This window comes from Mauremys reevesii, linkage group 6 (assembly GCF_016161935.1).
Source record: "Mauremys reevesii isolate NIE-2019 linkage group 6, ASM1616193v1, whole genome shotgun sequence".
NCBI lineage: Eukaryota > Metazoa > Chordata > Testudines > Geoemydidae > Mauremys > Mauremys reevesii.
This window is the reverse complement of record NC_052628.1, coordinates 40,078,721-40,100,335: the sequence shown is the minus strand read 5'-3', so window position 1 is coordinate 40,100,335 and position 21,615 is coordinate 40,078,721. Positions and strand designations below refer to the sequence as shown.

The 21,615-nt window shown below is 42.1% G+C and overlaps 1 protein-coding gene across 5 annotated transcripts in view; it reads left to right on the top strand.

Annotated features, from left to right (window-relative positions):
- LOC120408026 (interleukin-6 receptor subunit beta-like) overlaps nt 1-21,615 on the top strand; it is a 49,829-nt gene that overhangs the window by 7,468 nt on the left and 20,746 nt on the right. For all 5 annotated transcript variants that reach the window (XM_039544508.1, XM_039544510.1, XM_039544511.1 and 2 more), the window contains 6 exons: nt 4,782-4,893; nt 10,212-10,378; nt 12,465-12,601; nt 14,984-15,125; nt 15,261-15,343; nt 18,210-18,420. In XM_039544508.1, the coding sequence (XP_039400442.1) occupies nt 4,782-4,893; nt 10,212-10,378; nt 12,465-12,601; nt 14,984-15,125; nt 15,261-15,343; nt 18,210-18,420 (852 nt within the window). The remainder of the gene's footprint in view (nt 1-4,781; nt 4,894-10,211; nt 10,379-12,464; nt 12,602-14,983; nt 15,126-15,260; nt 15,344-18,209; nt 18,421-21,615) is intronic.

The window sequence follows — 21,615 nt, the reverse complement described above, 5'->3', positions numbered from 1 at the left end:
CTTCATTCAGTACTCATTTAGCAGCTCGATTGTCCAGTGGTCCCACTGATTATTTGGCAGGCTTCCTGCTTCTGATATACCTAAACTTTTTGCTGTTAGTTTTTGTGTATTTAGCTAGTTCTTTACATTCTTTCTTGTTCTACCTTACTATACTTTTACACTTGCCAGAGCGCATGCTCCTTTCTCTCTTCCTCAATGGAACTGATTTCCAATTTTTAAAAGATGCTTCTTTTGCTTCTAACCACCTCTTTTACTCTGCTGTTTATCCATGGTGGTATTTTTGGTCCTCTTACTGCTTTTTTTATTGGGGATATACATTTAGTTTGAGCCTCTTCTGGTGTTTTTAAATAGTCTCCATGCAGTTTGTAGACATTTTACCCTCATAGCTAGCTCTTTTAATTTCTATTTAACTAGCTTCCTTTGTATACTTCCCTTTTTGAAGTTCAATGCTACTATGATGGGTGTCTTTGGCATTTTTTCCCCCACAAGGATGTTAATTACATTATGGTTGCTATTACCAAGCAGTTCAGCTAGATTCACTTCTTGGACCAGATCCTGGTTTTCACTTCTCCCCTGGTGGGTTCCAGGACTAATTGCTCCAAGAAGGAGTCATTTAATGGGTCTAGAAACTTTATCTCTGCATCCCAATCAATGAGGATAATTGAAATCTCCCATTATTATTGCATTTTCTGCCTTTGTAGTAGGGCAGTCAAATGATTAAAAAATTATCAGAATTAATCATGAGATTAAAAAAATAGTCACAATTAATCACAGTTTTAATCACACTATTGACTATAAATATTTTTGGATTTTTTCTACATTTTTAAATATATTGATTTCAATTACAACACAGAATTCAAACTGTACAGTGCTCACTTTTTATTATTATTGGTTAAATATTTGCACTGTAAAAAAAAAAAGAAAGCATTTTTCAATTCATCTCAAGCAAGTCCACTCAGTCCTGCTTCTTGTTCAGCCAATCACTAAAACAAACAAGTTTGTTTACATTTATGGGAGATAATGCTGCCCGGTTATTTACAATGTCACCTGGAAGTGAGAACAGGCATTCACATGTCACTGTTGTACCCAGCATTGCGAGGTATTTATGTACCAGATATGCTAAACATTCATATGTCCCTTTATGTTTTGACTTGTAAGTTCTAAAGTTTTACATTGTTTTGTTTCATGAGTACAGCTATGTTAAAAAAAGTCTACATTTGTAAATCTTTCATGATAAAGCTTGCACTACAGTACTTGTATTAGGTGAATTGAAAAATACTATTTACTTTATCTTTTTTTACAGTACAAATATGTGTAATAAAAATATGAAGTGAGCACTGTACACTTTATACTGTGCTTTAATCGAAATCAATATATTTGAAAATGTAGAAAAAACATCCAAAAATATTTATAGTAAATTTAAATTGGTATTCTATTATTGTTTAACAGTGTGATTAAAACTGCAATTAATCATGACTATTTTTTAATCTAGTTAATTTGTTTTGCGTTAATTGCATGCATTAACTGTGATTAATTGACAGCCCTTGTTTGTAGCAACTCTAATTTCCCTGTTCATTTCAGTCACCCTCACCATCCTGGTCAGGTGGTCGGCAGTATATTCCCACTGCTATACTCTTATTGTTCAAGACTTGAATTTCTATCCATAGAGATTCTGTGGTACCTGGTTTGATTCATTTAAGATTTTTACTTTAACTCAGTGCTTCCTTTCACATTTAGTGCCATGCCCCCACCAGCACAACCTATTTTGTCATCCCTATATATTTTGTACCCTGGTATTACTGCGTCCCATTGATTATTCTTATTACCCCAAGTTTCTGTGATACCTATTATATCAATATCCTCATTTAATGCCAGGCTCTCTAGTTCACCCATCTTACTATTTAGACTTCTAGCATGTGTATATATAACACCAACAGATCCCGGTCATCAGCGGGTGGGATCGAACCTGGGACCTCTAGTGCATGAGCCTCTACGATATGAGCTAAAAAGCCATCTGGCTCTTAGATAAGGCTGTAGAACAGACTCATTAATCTCTCTCTCAGAGGTCTCTCGGTGCCACTAGATAGGACAGAACATCTCACCCAGGAGGTCAGTAGCATAGCTGGGGGGAGCGGCTGCTCCCCCACCAAGCACAAGTGGCGCCTTTTTAATTTTACTCACCCGGGAGCAAACAAAAACAACAAAAGGCACCACTCACTGCAGCGCTTTTACTGACAGGACGGCGCTCCGGGTCTTCGGCGGCACTTCGGCAGCGGGACCTTCACTCGCTTCGGGTGTCTTCGACGGCACTCAAGCTTCATCACCGAAATACCACTGAAGACCTGTGGAGCGAGTGAGGGTCCCACCGCCGAGATGCTGCCAAAGACCCAGAGCGCTGCCCCATCAGTAAAAGCACTGCAGCAGGTGGCATCTTTTTTTTCCCACTCCCCCTCTTCCCTCCACCTGGCTATGCCACTGCATGAGGTGTGTGGGTTACATACTTCTCCTAACTGAGGAAGTATATCCCAAGCTTCAGAGACTTCCCAGTTGAAATCCCAGATGAGCCTGCACTTGTAACACTGACAGACCCTGGTCATTGTCAGGATTGAACCTGGGACCTCTGAAGCTTAGTGCATGAGCCTCTACTGCATGAGCTAAAAGCCCTATGGCTCTTAGCTAAAGCTGTAGAACAGACTCATTTTCTCTCTCTCTCTAAGTGGTCACTAGATGGGACAGAACACCTCACCCAGGAGGTGTGTGGGTTACATATATAAGCACTTGTACATTGTCAGTATCCAGTCGCTTACCTTCATGTGTTCTATTTAAGTAGGACTCTTACATTTGACTGTTCCTCAGTAGCTCCTACCTGTACTTTACCAACTTCTCTCCTATCCTCTTTACTAGGATATAGAGTTCCTCTTTTAATAAAAATTCACCCCTAAGGGATGTCTCTGCCTGAACCCTGTTCTCATCTGTACCTGTTGGCTTTCTCCCACCCCTTAGTTTAAAAAATCCTGTATAACTTTTTAAATGTTACATGCCAGCAATCTGGTTCTGTTTTGGTTTAGGAAGAGCCCATCCTTCCTATCAGCTCCTCTTTTCTCCAAAGCCTCCCCAGTTCCTAATAAACCTAAATCCCTTCTCCCTACACCATCATCTCATCCATGCATTGAGACCCTGCAGTTCTGCTGGTCTTCTTGGCACTGTGCTTCGAACTGGAAGCATTTCAGAGAAATACCATCAGAGTCCTAGACTTTACTCTTACCTAGCAGCTTAAATTTGGCCTCCAGGCCTTCTCTCCTACCTTTCCCTATGTCATTGGTACATATGACCGTGGTCTCCTCCCCAGCATGACACAAAAGTCTGTCTGGATATCTCATGAGAGCCACAATCTTCACACCCAGCAGGCAAGTCACCATGCAGTTCTCCCAGTCATCACAAACCAGCTATCTATATTTCTATTAAGTAAATCCCCCACTCTGCTACCTGGCTCTTCCTAGTAACTGGGTCCTCTCCTTCAGTGGGTAGCCTCAGTGTGAGGGGATATCATGACCTCATCTAGAAGGAGGTCCCAGCTATGGAATCATTTCCCTCTGCTCCAGCTTGATGTTTCCTTCCCTGAGACTTTCATCTTCCTCAGCAGTACAGATGCTGTCAGACTGGGGGGTGGGACCGTTCTACTGTGTGTCTGAAAGTCTCATCTACGTACCCTCTGTCTCCTTTAGCTCTTCCAGTTCAGCCACTCTGGTCTCAAGAGCCCATACTCAGTCTCTGAGGACCATGAGTTGCTTGCACCGAAAATACATGTCACCTGCCCACAAGGCAGATAATTGTACATGCTGCATTCAGTGCAATAAACTGGTTAGCTCTGACTTCTGCCGGTATTATTTTTACTCTTGCAGGGTTTGTTTGTGACCTAAGTTTAGAGAATGTTAGGTGTAGAAGACTGTTTTTGTTTGGTTTTTCTCCTCCTTTCTGTGTTTCTTTTCTCGAGGGTTTTTTTGGCGTAGTTAGGTTAAAACCCATCAGCCTCCTCTTCCTGCCACTGAACTGTCTCTGCTGACAAACTCTCCTTGGTAGCTCACTCTGTCCCAGGGCACTCTCTGCTTGAGAGCTGGACCTAGAAGGAATGCCTCTCTGAACTCCCTCACATAACTCCCCTCTTTGCTGCTGGTGGTCACTTAGGAGCTGGCTTTTTAAACCCCTGTTCTCAGTGAGATAGGATCCCTGGACAAGGGTGTGGGGCTAAAGGGCTTAGGGATCAAAGAATAGCACACTAGAGCCTCATTAGTAAGCTCTCAGCCTAGGTTAGCTGGCCGCTTGGCTCAGCACACAGCCCCTAACAGACCACACCATGCTCTAAAATGTACCTAGTTTGTGTTGATGTAGTTAATTTCAAACAAGTCTATGTTAACATGGACTAGGTACATTTGAGTACATACCAGCAGGGTCTAGATGGGGCAGTTAGAGCACAGCACACTTGTGTGCTTTACAAATCATACCCCTCTGGTGCTCTTTGTATAAACAAGCCCTAAAGTGGTTGGGTTTTAAGTAATTCCTGATTGCAGTCCTAATTGCATAGATGTCTGTTTTGTCCAAACACTATCATTTTGACAGGCAATCCCACTGGCTAATTAAGAAGATGTATCCCATTTCAGACTTATTGCTTTTTTATTTTGAGAGTTGCCTTCCTCTTGTTAATGGGGTATTATAAATAGATGTCCAAGATAGGCCTTCACTATATAGTGTGATTGCTTATTTAGTTTGCTTTCATTTTGCAGATTGGCATGGCGAACTGACTTGCTACACAGAAAGAAAAATAAGTCTATTTTGCTCCTGGTTGCCTGTCCCCTGTGCTCCAAAAACTACTACTTATACAATATTTTTAAAATGGTAAGTTTGAAAGACATTTCAGAAAGTCTGTCATTGTTGCTTGGTGTGATTCTTTCTGTACTGACTTAAGTTCTCTCTCCTATATTAGACAAGCAATCAGATTCTGGACAGCTAAACACTGAAGGTCAAAGTCTTCCCTCAGATTTTGTACTCACATGTAATACCCACTGATTTCAGGGGAACTGCATTTTAGAAACTGATGGGAGAAATTAGTGTGGAAGATGAAAAAGATTCAAGGCAGGTGGGCTAGTAAGCAGTGCAGAAGCATACAGAACCTTTGCATAGATGGCTTTGGCCTCCACCAGTTTATGTATCTATCTCAACATTTCCTATAGAGTCCACCACACTAGTATCTAATTTCAGTAAGTAAAGGGATTAAACTGCTCTGCTAGTTCCACAGGGGAAGGTGAGGGTGACAATCTCTTCTTTGTTGGGGACAAATCAATGGAAATGCCCTGGGTATGATCTCACAGGTTTCCTGTCCCTTGCAAAGGTTCTTCCTCTTTTGGGGACAACCTGCCCATGTATTTTTTTTTAAAGGAGTAGTAGAAAGCAGCAGTACAAGTTGGTCTGAACTGTGATGTGATTTTTCACCATGTGGGGTGACATGTACACCATTTGCTTGTTTACATTTACAAGAGCCGTGGTTAGGAGCACATCCTAATGCTGAGTAAATGGCTGTGCATTGTGGAATTCCCCTGGTCCCACTGGGGCCAGCGAGCAAGAGAATCATCTCTTACAGGCCGGAATGGCAGTGGAGGTGCTTGGCAGCTTCGGTGCTCCCCACTGACTCCTGCACTCTCCCATTCTGCGAGGAATGGCTGGTGGATCCACCCTGTGGAGGATGCACTAACTCCACTCCAACTCCTCTCCTGCCTGGCTCAGTCTCCAAAGCACCTCTATTCCCTGAAGTGCTGGGAACCCCTTTGGAGCACGGACTTGTGTTGAGAACCCATTGCACTTGCCTTGACCCAGCAGAAGCACCAAATCTGTTGCACTCTGTAGCTAAGCAGAGCAGGCAGGTCTTGCTTATCATTTGCCTCACTCCTTGCTGAATGTTTCTACATACGTAGTGGATGTGAGTATTCCAATGGCTCCAGAAAACTCCAGCCATCATCAGACCCCATTATGCTAGGTGCTGTATATACACATAGCAAGAGAGAGATCCTGCCCTGAAGAGCTCACATTCAGAACAGAGAAAGCAGATGAAGGGGAGAAAGAAGAGATACAGCATACAAGCAGAAGACTGAGAACCAGGCACAAAGAGATTGTGACTTTTCCAAAGTCACACAGAGAGACTGTGGAAGAGATAGGATTTGATCCAAGGTTTCCCAGATTCTAGTCCAGAGCTCTTAACAAGAAAATATTCTTCCTTTTTATTGAGTTTTTAAAAAAGCATTTGCTTAAGCCGAGCTGAGGACATTATTGCTTTCTGCAATTAACATCAGTTGGAAATTGGAACAGTACTGTGTATGATTTAGCTGTCATGAAGGAAGAGATTAAAGAAAAACCTCACACAGATGCTCTAGCTGTGCACTCAAAAAATCATGCTTTGAAATATTAACCACTGATCTACAGCTAAGCTGACTTAGAAGATTCAGGAGAAAACCTTCAAACGTTCATGTATTAAATATTGCATTGTGACTAAAAAAATCTGGTAGGTAAGTAATATCACTAGCCATAAAATAAATATTCCATTTTAAAAACGGTGTTGAGACTGCACAAAGTCTCCTGTCCTCAGTGTTCAGGAAAGGATGTATAACCTTTCAGGGGATATGAGATAGCATGTTCCCAGTGTCTATCTTTTTCTCTCCCATTTTTGCTTACATGCCAGGAAATTCTATTAAAAGCTGTGTCTTAAGTATCATTAAGGCTCGTGGTTAAATCACTCAGAGGTCAGGAAATGCCAAAGTAAAGGTTTGTCCATAAAGTTAATCTGCCCCCTTGTGTATATGCATTATAATGCAATGTTTAGTTACATCACATACTATTTCCCAAATAATGCCCTGTACTATAATATACAATTATTTTCTACAGACATGGAGACACATGTAACATTTGCATGTGGCTGTCAGACAAAAAGGGCCAAATCCTCAGCTGTGCTGGGGCCACTCCACACGCTTTGATAGGAGAACCATTGGGTTGTTTAGAGACACCACAATGGCTCCTGCACCAATCTCCCTTCCTGGTCCCACCAATGGAGTCATGGCTACAGTAGCGGGATTTGGTGGATGCAGTTCCTGGGTGCCTCAATGGCCCATAGGAGCGATTGACAGCAAGCACAGTTTAGGGCAGTCTTCAGGCTGTTCTAACTTATGCCAGGGAACTAGCCTGTCACTAAGTATGGCACATGATACCTTTCCATTCCTCCTCCTGAAAAGCATTGAGACCATAATGTCTGAAAATCATTCCTATACCAGGTATGTGAAAGAGTTTGATCCTGAGGACAGTGGCAGTTGAGAACCCTCTGGATCTTGAAGGTTTGATCTGTAACTAAATAAAGGTTCCTGTGGAGCCCTGCCTCTGCACCTGACAAGATTCACTTGACAAGGTTGTGGGAATAGTGGTATATCTGAGAAGCCATGTGATTCAGATATGTGTGGGGGCAGAGTTAACCTTTGACTGTAAAGCCTCAAGTGTTTGTAAAGTTCATGTCGGGAACTCAAAGTATGGCTAGCATTATTTTATTTGTATTCATATTCAACAAAAATTACATGTCAAATTTGTAAAGACACTTAAATCTGGACATAAATAGAATTGCTTGGTTACCAGTGTTACGTTCATTGGTCTGGTTCAAATGGATTGGACTGTAGTGATAACTGGGGCCTTGTGAGCCTAACGGAGGGAAAGTGGATAAAAGTTTATAAAGTGTTACAATAAATTAATAAATGTTGATGGAAAAAGGTGCAAAAGGGAGTCAGATTAAATTAATCTAAACAAAAAGGCCTACTGATATAATTCTAGAGCTGTGTTAAGATCATATCTGGTAATCAAGAAAAGTGTGGGACCAGAAATTAATGAACCAAAATTAGTGTGTTGGAAGTGAGGCCTAACAGAATAATGAGGGGGTGGGCTATTCTGCCCATTACTACTTTTTGGATTCCTCAAAAAGATTTGTTGGGGAAAGCTAGAAATGAATGAAAGATGAAAAAACAGGAAGAAGCAAGTTTCTCCATCATTTTTGACCACCCGTGGTCTCCTGGGATTACGAGATCCACTGTGACACGATTGGGTCTTTTTCATCCTAATCTTGAGAGATGTCCTGACCAGAAAGAGAGACCCAGATGACACTCCCACCAGTTCTGGCTAAATTCCAAACAGCATCTGGGGTGTGAAACTTTGTCACTCCCTCCCGTGTGTCCTTTTTCCTTCCCTACCGTATTTTTGACTCTTTCCTAGCCTTCTCCTTTTGCCTTCTGTTTAATAAGAGTTAGGGCTGCCAACTTTCTAATCACACAAAACCAAACACTCTAGCTCTGCCCCTTCCCTGAGGCCATGCCCCCGCCCCACTCCTACTCCAAGGCCCTGCCCCCGCAGGCACTACATTCCCCCTCCCTTGGAGGCTCGCTCTCCCCCACCCTCACTCACTGTCACTGGCTGGGGTGTGGGAGGGGGTGAGAGCTCTCTTTGGGGGTGCAGGCTCTGGGGTTGGGGAAGGGATGAGGGGTTGAGAGTGCAGGAGGGGGCTGTGGGTTGAGGCAGGGGTTTGAGGTGCAGAAGGGGGCTCCAGGCTGGGGGGTGGGGCAGAAGGGATCAGGGTCTGTGAGGGAGCTCTAGGCTGGGGCAGGGGGTTGAGTGCAGGGGGGGTGAGGGCTCCATATTGGGGTGCAGGCTCTGGGGTGGGGCCAGGGATGAGGGTTTGGGGTGCAGAAGGGGATCCAGGCTGGTGGGTTGGGCAAATGGGTTCAGGATGTGGGAGGGGGCTCTGGACTGGGGCAAGAAGTTGGTGTGCAGGGGAGGTGAGGGTTCCATCTGCGAGTGCAGGCTCTGGGAATGAGGAGTTTGGGATGCAGGAAGGAGCTCCGGGTTGTGGGGGGTCTCAGGGCTGGGGTAGGGGCTCGGTGTTGAAGTGTGGGCTTACCTCAGGCAGCTCCTGGTTAGCTGTGCAGTGGGATGACTAAGGCAGGCTTCGTGCCTGTCCTGACTCCACACTGCACCCTGGAAGCAGCCAGCAGGTCTGGCTCCTGGGCAGAGGTGTGGCAGGCGGCTCTGCGCACTGCTCTCACCCACAGGCACTGCCCCCCGTAGCTCTTATTGGCTGTGGTTCCCGGCCAATGTGAGTGCGGAGCCGGTGCTTGGGATGGGGGCAGTGCATGGAGCCCTGTGGCCCCTCGCCTAGGAGCCGGATCTGCTGTCTGCTTCTGGGGTGCAGCACAGAGCCAGGACAGGTAAGGACTAGCCTACCTTAGCTCCTCAGCACCGCCAACCAGACTTTTAACGGCCCAGTTGGCAGCGCTGACCAGAATCACAAGGGTCCCTTTTCGACCTGGTGTTCCGAAAACCGGACACCTGGTCACCCTAATAAGAGGCTGGGTTAGCCAGCCTAAACTGCAACAAACCCAAAGTGATAGTTAAAAGCAATGTCCTAAACTGCCCAGCGCTGGTACAAGTTTGCCAGGTCTTGGAGTGGCTGATAGTGTGCCTTGCCTGAATTTTTTTCAGCAGTGAGATTACAAGGAAAAATGAGCACCAAAGACAGAAGCTGCATTTTCTGTCTTTGCTGTTTTCTTTTTTCCCCATTTGTATGAGGTTGTCTTGTTTTGTTTTCTAGGAAATGGGATTGGACATTAATAGCAACAACACCTGCTCCAGCCCATCTCAACTAAATTTCTCTTTCCCAAAAAAGGACAATTATCACCATCTTTAATACCATCTAAAAGACTATCAAACAAGTGGTTTTTCTTTATGAAAATGCTCTACAGTTAAAGGGAAAGGGAACAAAGGATATTATTAAAATATAAGCCTTATTACTTTGTTACAAATTCAAATGCTTTAACTTTTATTTTTGTATCTTTGGTAACAGGTTTAATTTTTTTTAAATCTCTTTGCCATGGTACTAAGCAGGCTGAGGTGACTGAATTCCAAGCCTGAACTTTATTTAAAATTGTTTAATATTGGACAATAACAGGGTCATGTCAACACCCCTAAGTCTTTGGGCCCATATATTCCACCAAAATTAATACAAGTCTACACCTTTGAGATTGCCTTTTAAAGTTGTTGTGTGTGTTCTAACTGCCCCACCAATTCACCAGTTGTCATATTGCTGCTTTAATAAGTTATAGTTCAATAATGTTTATTTTAATGCTCTTTATCTCAAGGGATAAAATCCCGAGATGTTTTGAAAGAACTACAGCATCAACGTCCATCACAATAGAACGAAAATTCCTTTACATGAATCGTTCTGTAATTATTTGGGTATCAGCAAATTACTCCCATGAGAGCTCTGTGAAAACAAAGAACATCTCCACTATACTCAACAAGGCAGGTACAGTGCCTCTAATATGGTTCATTATTTGTATGACCACAGCATCTAAGATGCAATAGTTTAGCTAAAACTACAGTATAATTTTACTGAAGTATGGATTTATTTGCTAAATTGTAACTCTTAGTATACACTTCTTACAACCAAATCAAATATTTAAACCATAATTTGGACCTCTGGGGTGAAATCCCCAGTCTAGTGATGTAAATGTGGGAAGGATTTCACACCTGGAGTGTTTGCGAGACTGTAAAGGAGCAATATCCAGAAACATATTCATCAATACACACACACACACTACTTAGGCTCTTATTTTGTTTGCTGGCTTTCTGAAGAGGTGGCTGGTTCCACAGCCTGTGTTTAAGGAACTCTATATAGTTAGAATCTCTGCGTGTTGAGTCCTTTTCCAGGTTTTGGTCTGTTTCTTGGGCCACTAAGGGTATGTCTACACTTAAAAGCGGGGGGAGGGGGGCAAGCCATGGCAGTGAGTGTGAGGTCAGATCTACAGCCTCTGGCTCACAGTGCTCACACTACAGTGCTTAAAAATGGCAGTGTAGACATTCTTGCTCAGGCTTAGAGACCCACCCTCCTTGCTGGGTTTCACACTCCCAGTGGGAACATCTATACTGCTATTTGTAATGTAGTGCCTGCACAACTCTGTAGACCCAGGTTCTGAGTCTCGCTACAGTGGCTTATTTTTTGGGGAGGGGGCAGTGTAGACCTACCCATTGGGTAAGACCAAGTCTGATTCAGGTTGGAGCTCAAGTCCCCCTTCCATTTTCACACAAATCAGTCTGACTTGGATCAGCAAACACTCAGGACCTGGGTCCTACGACCCTGCTATAGGGCTCGGTCAGAACCAGAGTCCCACTGTGACTGTGGTCCAAGCCCTGCCATTGCAGTGTGGACACAGCTCAAGCCATAGACCCAAGTCAATCAGTCTGTGTAGTGCAGTATGGACACTTTAGCATAGCTGAGACCTGGGCCCAGCAATTGTAAGCACAGGTTTACAATGCAGTGTGCATGCTCAGGTGTAGGCTTGGAAACCAAGCCTGGGTCCCACAAACCTGGGTTCACAATTCAGTGTAGACATACTTAAGTTAGTTACACAGTAATTTTCTATAAAAGGATACCACCTGGTTACAAATGAGATATCAAGTCCTATTCTTCTGATTAGGTATTTATAGTGCAATTCACCATAGTATCCAAGTATTGCTCTAATCCTCAAGTGCTGCCCAAAGACCGAGAGTAACTTTGGTCACGGGCTCTTCTAGGAGACATGGGATTGGAGGTGGGAGTGAGAACAGAGTCCTCACTACTGCAGCACCCTACCAGAACCATTCCACAGCTGCTACTCTAGCCTCTGTTGGGGGCCTTTGGTCACTTTACATGTGTTAGGTTATGTCTACACTTTGAGCTGGAGAGAGGATTCTCAGCTCGAAGAGACACCCATGCTAGCTCTCAACGAGCTAGCACACTAAAAATAGACTGTAGCCCTGACAGTGAGAGTGGTGGGAGGTGCCGAGTTCATGCCTGTCAGAGATGCTAGATATGTAGCCTGGGCAGCTAACCCTTCCCACTACTGCAACTACATTCTATTTTTAGTGTGCTAGCTAGCTCAGGTACTTCTCCTGGAGCTGGAATCACACTCCCAGCTCCAAGTGTAGCCCTAACCTTAGAGAAAAAGAAATTGTACTTGAAATTACACCTCTGACATACCCAAAAAATACAGAAGCAATTAGAGTTCAGGATAGTCTTTTTAAACAGCATTATTGCTGGTGCTATAGACATTCTGATTTGAGGATTGTGCCACGTATGCTGACTTTGAATGGTATCTGATACCAGAAATTCTCATTGAAATCAACAGGACTGTCCGCAGAGAAAGATTTTACCTTCACTGAGTAAATGTGAAAGAACTGGGCCTTTGTCTCATACTGCAAAATTTCACTAATGAATTCTTTCTGGATTCTGAAGATTTAAAAATCGACATATTTAGTACTGAACAAAGAGAAGGGAGAAAAAAAATATGTTTATCATTGGTTTCCTGCTGTGTGTGTGTGTGTGTTTACGGCTTCTGCATTGTTCATTTTAGAGAAGTGTGCTATACACTCCATAAGTGCTCACCAGTTATCAAACAGATTAATAATTAAGTGGGACGCACCAAAAAAGTCTATGCAATATGAACTGCAATATAAAGAAGCATGTTCAACATCCTCACAGTGGATATTGGTGAGTATGTGAAGATTGATATCAATTTAAAAGATTCAGCTGAATATTACTGGTTCTATGATACACAGCACTGTTCTGACAAGACAAAAAAAATACTTCCTGTTAACCACCATTTAAGTTCTGTTAAGTTCTGTTAAGATGTCCCAAGCTGTGGGACAGATCCTGAGCTAGTGTCAATCAGAATAGCTCTGTTGACATTAATGAAGCCCTGGTAAATTACATCAGCCGACGCTCTGACCCTACATTGTTAATGGCTAATTTCAGCTTGACAAAAAAGTGCCAAATGTTGCACCCTCTGCTCATGCTTAAACCCCACCTCTTAGACACATATTACATTTTTAAACAGGTGCTCAAGAAATCAGATACACAAGGCATTTTCAGTGCCAGTGCAAAAGCTAGCTTAGCATTTTGAGCATTCACAACTCAATCTCAGTTGCACATGTGGCTTGAGGGCTTTGAATATATTATCTCACCTCTTCCATGTGCCTCAGCTTCAACCCCAAAGAAAGTGGAAAGTCTCTAAATCTTTCCATGATTCTGTATTTTCCCCCAAATCAACTTTATTAATAGAAATAAGTTACAAAACAAAATATTGTCTCCTAAAAATGCTTCTGCTTACTGTCTTAGCACTAGAACAAGAGCTAGCCACCTAATTGCTTTTATTTATAATTATCACAAATATTTTCATGGCAATAAAAACTGTAAGGAGACTTTTAGGCCCAAATTTTCAAAAGTGCATCTCTGCCAACTATGTACATTGCCTATGTGATCACTGTGATTGTACAAATGAGCATTGAGGCACTAAGTATGTGCATGCAGTTTTGAAAATTTTTGAGCCCAATGTGTATTTCTAATACTTCATTTTACCTCATCTTCTAGCTCTTTTGAGCCCTAACTCAGTAAAGTTCCTAAGCTTGTGCTTAAATCCATCCCTAGTCACAAAAGCTTATGCTTCACTTTCAGTACATGCTTGAGTCCCACTGAAGTCAATGGGACATAAGCACAAGCTTAACTTTAAACATGTGCCTAAGTACCCTTCTTGAATCAGGATACTTTCCTGAAATGGGACCATAGTACATGCCTTGAGTGTCTAATAGTTCTGTTAGGGCCCAATCCCTCAGAGTGCTTAGGTGCGTAAGTCCCAGACTTATGCTCCACTGCAATCCCCAGAACTCCCACCAAACCCCCTAGGTGTCTACACTAACTCAAGTACTCTCGGTGCCTATGTCTCTGACTCTGAGCATACACAATGCTACCTCACTTGAAGTATCTGAATGCCTATCTCCTGCCTATGCCCCAGACCGATCTGCAAACCGGGGGAAGATAGGTGCTCCTCCTTAGTCATGCACAGGGCCCAATCCAATAGGCATGCTCAGATGCTGCCTACTGGATCAGATCCCATGCAATATCTGGCATCCTGTTGGAGCTGGGAAACTGGATCCTGGGACCTCCCAGGTGGATGACCTCACCACTGAACTATACAGTCATTCATTTTCTCTCTCTCTGGCCCAATGATTGTTCCACTGTGAATAAATACCTTAGTAGTCATTGGGCCAGAAAGAGAGAGAATGAATGTTTCTATAATTTAGGGTCCAGTCCCCCTGTTCCAATCACTAGTTAGTTATACACAGGAGAACACTTTAACCAGAAGAAAGTAGGAAGCCCTATGTCAGAATATACCATAGCTCAGTGGGTAGAGCATTTTCCTGAGAGGTGGAGAACCCTGTTTAAATCCTCTGCCCCACTCAGGCAGAGGGGAAAATGGAACCTGAAATGCCCATATCCCAGGTGAGTGATCTAACCATTGGACACTACCTCCTCCAGCCATTTTGTGAGGGACAAGTCAGGCTTCTAACTCTGTCCCAGAACAAACAACTTAGACACCTAAGCCACCTGACTCCAGGAGAGCAGTTCCTGTTCATGGATTACTGGCAGAGATAGGTGTCTTCCTGCAGCCTCTGAGAGAGAGAGAGAGATGGATCTTAGGACACTGCCCTCTTGATGGCATCTCCCATTGGCTAGCTTAAGTGGCTCCCTGCCTTGTGTGCTGGCTTTTGTGGCTTGCATTCTAAGGCACCTTTCTTCCCCATTTGTTATACAGGGAGCCCGGGTGCCTAACTCAGGCTTTTGTGGATCACAGTGTTGTTCCTGTGATTTTCTAACTGCCTAAAAGTTAGGTGCCATGATGTTTAGCATTGCAATACCTACATCTCTTTGTGGATCTGGGCCTTAGTGACTCCTGTATATTGGTGAGTACCCTTAACTTCCATTGAAAGAACTGGCCTCTTAGAAAGGAGAGTAATGATTACAGAGTATAAAATTATTAAAAGGGGACTTTAGTTTAATGATGCCAAATATTGTTTAAAATTTGTTTGTTTGCAGGTGCCCACAGCAAACGATGCTGTCAATGTGACTGTCTCCGATTTAAACAGTACATCTTCATATGTTATTCAGCTCAGATGCAGACCCAGTGAGGCTCACCACTGCGTTTGTGTTTGGAGCAAAGAGATTTTAGTCCCTCATAGTACGTGGCATTTCATTTGGTTGTTCTGGTGATTGGTATAAATCAGTTGTTGCATAAAGTTATGTAGTATTTATAGACTGGAAAATATTAAAATCAAATTATGAGTTTGGGTTTCCCCATCCTTCTCTTCACTAGAGCTGATTGACAAGCCAACAATTTCAGCTAATGAAACCATAGAAATCTCTCCAGGAAGAATAAATGTTTTTCTTCAGTGGCAGGTAATGTATTTGTTATTATTATGGATATAGCAAAAAAGTTAATCATTTTGGGTGAAACGGGGGATTTCGTTCATTATATTGAAATGTCAACAAATATTCTATGCAAGCAAAACTATATTTGAGTATTGCGATGTTGTGCACCTTTGCATCAGCAATTCCTAGCACTTTAGAGAGATATATATATATATATATATATATATATATATATATATATATATATATATAAAAAAATTTGTACAATCATGGTCTTAGAGAAGAGTGAGCAAGACCCCTTTACAAAATGATTGATGCAGCAACATTTGAACTCTGGACGTTGGCCTAAATGAAGCATCTTTCCATTCTACACTAAGTATTTGTAGGAGCTGAATTTTCAAGTCTCTCTCTCACAATCATCCTCCACCTTGAAAGATTCCATTAGGCAGAGACACTTGAGGCCGTAGAGCTAAGAGACTCTCTTTGTCTCACATATTCATAAGGTGTCATCTTATTCTCAAATGGGACTACAGCTTTTGAAGGATCCCCACTCTAGGAATTCTGAAAGCAACTTCCAAGTTTATTTATTCAAAAATCTAGATACAGCATAGGTTATGAGACTGTTGCTGACAAAAAGAGTGCTCTATTCACCGTGCAGAGTGCTGCATATTCACCATAATGCCATTAAAAGTTCAGAAGCTGAAATCTGGAAGCGTCTCTTCTTCCACAATGGACATCATAATCATCAATTGACTGACTCCTGTACATCAGCCATTTTTGCTGAATTAATGCTGTGAAGGTTTCCTGACAAAGTGAGCACATAAAAAATGTGAGGGCAGTAAATCTGACAACCTTGAGTTCACTGCCAGGGGGCTAGCAAGACATTTTTGAGGAGCAAGGAGCTATTATAGACTTCAAGGCCTGTGGTCTTCATGTAAAGACTCTCTATCTAAAACCTGAGGGAAAAAGAGGGCTTCCAATTCTAAATCAAAGTCAGAATCAACAAAGACACCCATATCTGTATGTGAAGTGATCTATCAAAGGGACATTTTGCAGCAATCTGCTGAAAAAAAAAGAAACTTCTTAGGAAGTTACCCCTCTTACCAGCAGGTGATGAATCTAAACTAGAAATAAAATTATTCCTTTTACAGTAATGTTGTAAATCGTATATACTAATTCCAATATCAAACTGAAGGAAGAAATCATCTTTAGACTGAGAGCTTGAGTTACATCTTATGTAATTGTTTCATCTGATCCCATCTTCTTTAAAATTGAAGGCCTTTTGTGCACTTTAGTCCCATTCAACTCAATAGGGATGCACTTAAGCGCTTTCCTGACTTGGAGCCTAATGACTTTAAAGATGCACAATAGTGTAAGAGTAACTGGGATGTGCTTCTGAGTCTTTAATAATTATAAAATGTTAAGAAAAAATGCAGAAGCTCCTGCCACGGCTATTTACACAGCATTGGAGCAGAGATCAGTTTGTGACACAAAACTATAGTATCTAGTACTAGTATATGGATACTTAAAATGCATTTGCCTTGGTCAGTGCTCACCTTTTTCTTTTGAGGATTGCTCTGCTCTGTTACCATACTAAACAACCTTAATATCAGTAGGCAAGGACACCTTTCTGCTGTAGCAGTTTAATTACCAGTCCCCTCCTCCTCACAAGATAGTTCAAAATGCCCTATCGAATCTAGGGGATTAAGATTTTCAAAGGCATACATGGCAGTTAAGCACCTAACTCTCACTGACCTCCAGGCTCCTAATAATTTGGGGCACATTCTGAGTGCAGCATACAAAGTGTTTTAGCGGCTTCATCCTCATTGACGTTTATTGGATTTGCACAGGTAAGAACCCAATTCATCATCATCATCACTCCCATAACCACATTGGTCATTGGGGCACCATCACTGATGATCAATCAGCCTATTGCCTCCACCCCTGATGATTGTGTGTCAGTGCTTGAGTCTCTGTGAAGTCCATTCCTGTCTACTCTTTTATGTTGTCAGTCCATCTCTTCTTCTGTCTATCTCTTCTTCTCTTCCCCTCTACTGTCCCTTGGAGGATGATCTTGGCTATAGGCCAGATGATCTTGTTACATGGCTGTACCTCTTCAGCTTGCGCTTCTTCATGGTCATCAGGAGGTCTTCATATGACCCAGCGCATTGGGTGATGATATTGCAGACCTCTTCATTAGTGACATAGTCAAAGTACAAGATGCCCAGGATTTTATGGAAGTATCTCATCTTTACTACCTTTAATTTCCATTCAAGTTCTGCCATAAGGGTCCATGTCTCACACATATACAGAAAAATGGAGATGACCAGTGCATACAGCAGTTTCAGTTTGGATTCCAGGCAGATGTTCTTATTTCTCCAAATTGGCTTTAGCTTTCCCACTGCTGCTGCTGCTTGCACAGTTCTTGACAGAATTTCTCCCTTTGATCCTTCATCAGTGATGATTGCCCCCAAATACTTGAACTGTTTCACTATCTCCAGCTCTTGTCCACTGACAGTCATATGTGAGCTGATCCCATCATGTTTGTTTGTCATCAGCTTGGTTTTCTCTGCACTGATTTCCATGACGTATTTTGCAGAACCCAATTAAGCAAAGCATTTAAGCACACAATTATGTGCTATATATTTAAATAATTTTAAGCAAATGCTTAAGTCCCAAGAACATGCTTAAGTGCTTTGTTAAATCATTTCCTAAATCCCCAATCACGGCACTAAATTTATCTCCTTTTGACAATCAATGTGCAAAGACAGCGAAGATTTGTTTATACATAATTTCATGTTTGTTTTGTGGCTTGCAATTTTTTGTAACTGTTCTAATTTTATTAAGAAGGGGATTGATATCTGATTGTTCAGTGATAATCTTTTTCTATTAGATAACACAAAGCAGGAATGTCATTGGATACTATGTTAATATTGAAAGAATACCCAACAGTTGCAATGATCAACCCGAACGCATCAGCATAACCGAGAGAAGACTGCATCTGAATCTCTCCATGGCTTATTATCGGTTTAATATTTCTGCCTATAATGAAGCAGGAGAATCTCCACAGATCACTTATGTTGTCCCAGATTTCACCGCAACAGGTACTTTATCACTTATTCTAGATAGGTGAAGAAACATTATTTTGTGGGCAATGTTGCCTTGTGATAGCAATAGTTTTGGGATGATTGTTCCTCTTTATTTTTTTCTTTAAACCTGCACCAGAGTAAGGACTTGTATGAAAACTGGCCAAAAAGAGCAGTTTTATGGAGCTATCAGAACACGTTATGGTACTATCTATTGTGAAGATTAAAGTTATTCGTATCAAATTAATGCCTGTAGGAGGTTCAAACTGAATTCTGTGTGAGCTGATCCAAACCAAGAAATCTGAAAAATAAACTGGAAACCTGAGAGAACAGCTACATTTATTTCAGCTAGGCCATTGGATTAACTAACTACTAGCAGACTCATTTTACTGTGCATTACAAACACTCTTTGTAGTTTGAGGTGATTATAGCTATATATGACCTGCCAGGTGCATATTTACAATTAAAGGTCATCATGATCTACTGCTACTCCATTCAGTATATATCTTATGTCGTCTTCTGGCAAGTTGCATGTGCGCACAAATTTCCATCATGAAACAAATACAATGGTAAAAATTAAGAGAGAATGGGGAGGGCCTTCCAAAAATTAGAAGGCTTCTAAGAAATCCAGGAAATATAACTGCCACAGTACAATTTCCATGCTTTGCTAGACACTTGCTTGTATATCTCCATTCATAGTTAAAATCAGTGTTCCCATGGACCGGCACCTATATTACATTGTATTATAAATGTAATGGGTATTGTAAAGATCAATGTTTGTCAAGTGCTTTATAGATTCAATATGTCACAAATGCTAATTGTAATTATATATTATCTCATATCATGACGACTGTGACCTCTTTCCCTCTGGCCTCCTCCCATATTGCCCCTCTCCAGTCCATAAAAAATGCAGCTGCCAAGAATCTCTTCTTGCCCTGTTACTCTGACCATGACATCCTGTCTTATTGTCCACCAGATCATATTTAAGATTTTTGTCCTTACCTTCAAAACACTGCACAACTCTGCTTCTCCCTGTCTGCATGGGTTGCCTCTTAATCCCCTCCCCATCTTCTTTTCTCCATCAACAATGCAAGCTTTGAGCACATTTCTCCCACAAATATCTCTGCACTGTCTTCTATGCCACTGAAACTCATAGAAGGAACACTCAAAATTTAACCTCAAGGCCACTCCTCTCCCCTTCTCTCTCCTAAACATTCTCTCTTTTCTGATGCCTATTAAAAAAACAAAACAATCAGTGGTGATTAGGTTTAGTGACATTTGATTTATTAAAACTTTCAAATGGTCTAGAATGTAGGGTGACCAGATGTCTTGATTTTATTGGGACAGTCCCGATTTTTGGGTCTTTTTCTTCTATAGGCTCCTATTACCACCACCCCCCCCGTCCCGATTTTTCACACTTGCTGTCTGGTCACCCTACTAGAACCTTATGTTGCAACACCTTTGTTTTCTATTACCCTTCTTGTCCCTTCCTACCCCATCGCTCCTTTTGTTTGCCATACTCAATCATTGAATCTTATTCCAAACAAGATTTTAAGCACCTCAGGGAAAGGCCATGTCTTCCTATATTTTTGGGCAATGCTAAGTGTACAGGAGCAGCTACAGCAGGACTAGCATTTTTGGACTGATCATATCAAAGTTACAATTAGTATTGTGACAAAGTCAGTCCTGAGAGGTATACCAGAGTGGTGGAGGGAAGATATATCAGCCCTAGAATGGTAGAGACCTGTTCCCTTTGAGCTTAACAAGGGTTACCTCAGGTTAACTAGACACACTTGAGGCCAGTTAAGGGCTCGCAGTGACATTTAAAAAAAAAAAAAGCCCTCCTAGTGAGAGGGGAGGGGAGATAAGATGCTGCTGGGAAGAAGGCTTCTCCTGAGTGGAAGGCTGCGCTCCTTCCTATAGCAACCATACTAATGGACTGTTAGGGGAAGGACTGCACTCAGAGGCCAGCATAACAATGGAACACCCCAGAGAGAGGGCAGGGAAAGATATTCCCCTTTTTGTCTTATGATCTTGTTGCTTTTAAAACAAACAGAATGAAGTATTTCTTCACATAACGCACAGGCAACTTTACCAGAGGATGTTGTGGTGACCAAGACTATAACAGGGTTCAGTTCTGAGTAGTTTGCTGTAAGGCTTTCTAATTTGAGTGTAGTTATTGTAATATTATTATTGAAATATTAGGACAATGCATTGTTGTAAGGTAGAATTTCCTATGGCCTGATACTGTGTGAGAGTAACAATCAGCATCTGGGTACCTCTGTCACTCTCCAGTTGATGTGTCTGCAATTAATGTTTCATACCTTCTCCTATCCACCTAGCACCAGAATTTTCCAATTAGTCCTGAACACAATTCTTCCCCTTCCTCCAACATCATCGTCACCTTAGCAAATCTCTCTTCTGGTTTCTCTTATTCTTGACTTATTTAGTTCTCACCATATTTTTCCTCTACCTTTCCCTGCCACTGAAGAATATAGTATCCACCACTTCAATCTTTTCTGACTAATCCTACTGAGGGTCAATGGTTTACCAAGTCTGCCCTCTTAAGCGACATGATTTTCCTTAGACATTTATTTTCAACTCTAGCTGTAGTTTCATCCTTTGTTTTCCCTAATGTGCCTAAGGTCTTGCACATCAATAAAAACATTACTGTGATGATATAGGCATTCAGTTTGTTTCACATGAAGTTTTCTTAGACCTGGTCTACACTATGGGGTTAGGTCGAATTTAGCCACATTAGGTCGATTTAAAAATGAATGCATCCACAAAACCCACCCCGTTCCGTCGACCTAAAGGGCTTTTAAAATCGACTTCTGTACTCCTCCCCGGAGAGGGGAGTAGCACTAAAATCGACTTTGCTGGGTTGAATTTGGAGTAGTGCGGATGCAAATTAACGGTATTGGTCTCTGGGAGCTATCTCAGAGTGCTCCATTGTGACCACTCTGGACATCACTTTGAACTCAGATGCACTAACCAGGTACACAGGAAAAGCCCTGGGAACTTTTGAATTTCATTTCCTGTTTGGTCAGCGTGGCGAACTCAGCAGCACAAGTGACAATGCAGTCCCCCCAGAATCATAGAGCGTAGAATGTTTCCCCCCCCCCGCCATCATCTCTGTCCATGAGGTTATTGCAGATTAGAAGGCGAAAAAAAACGCACTCGCGATGACATGTTTTCTGAGCTCATGCAGTC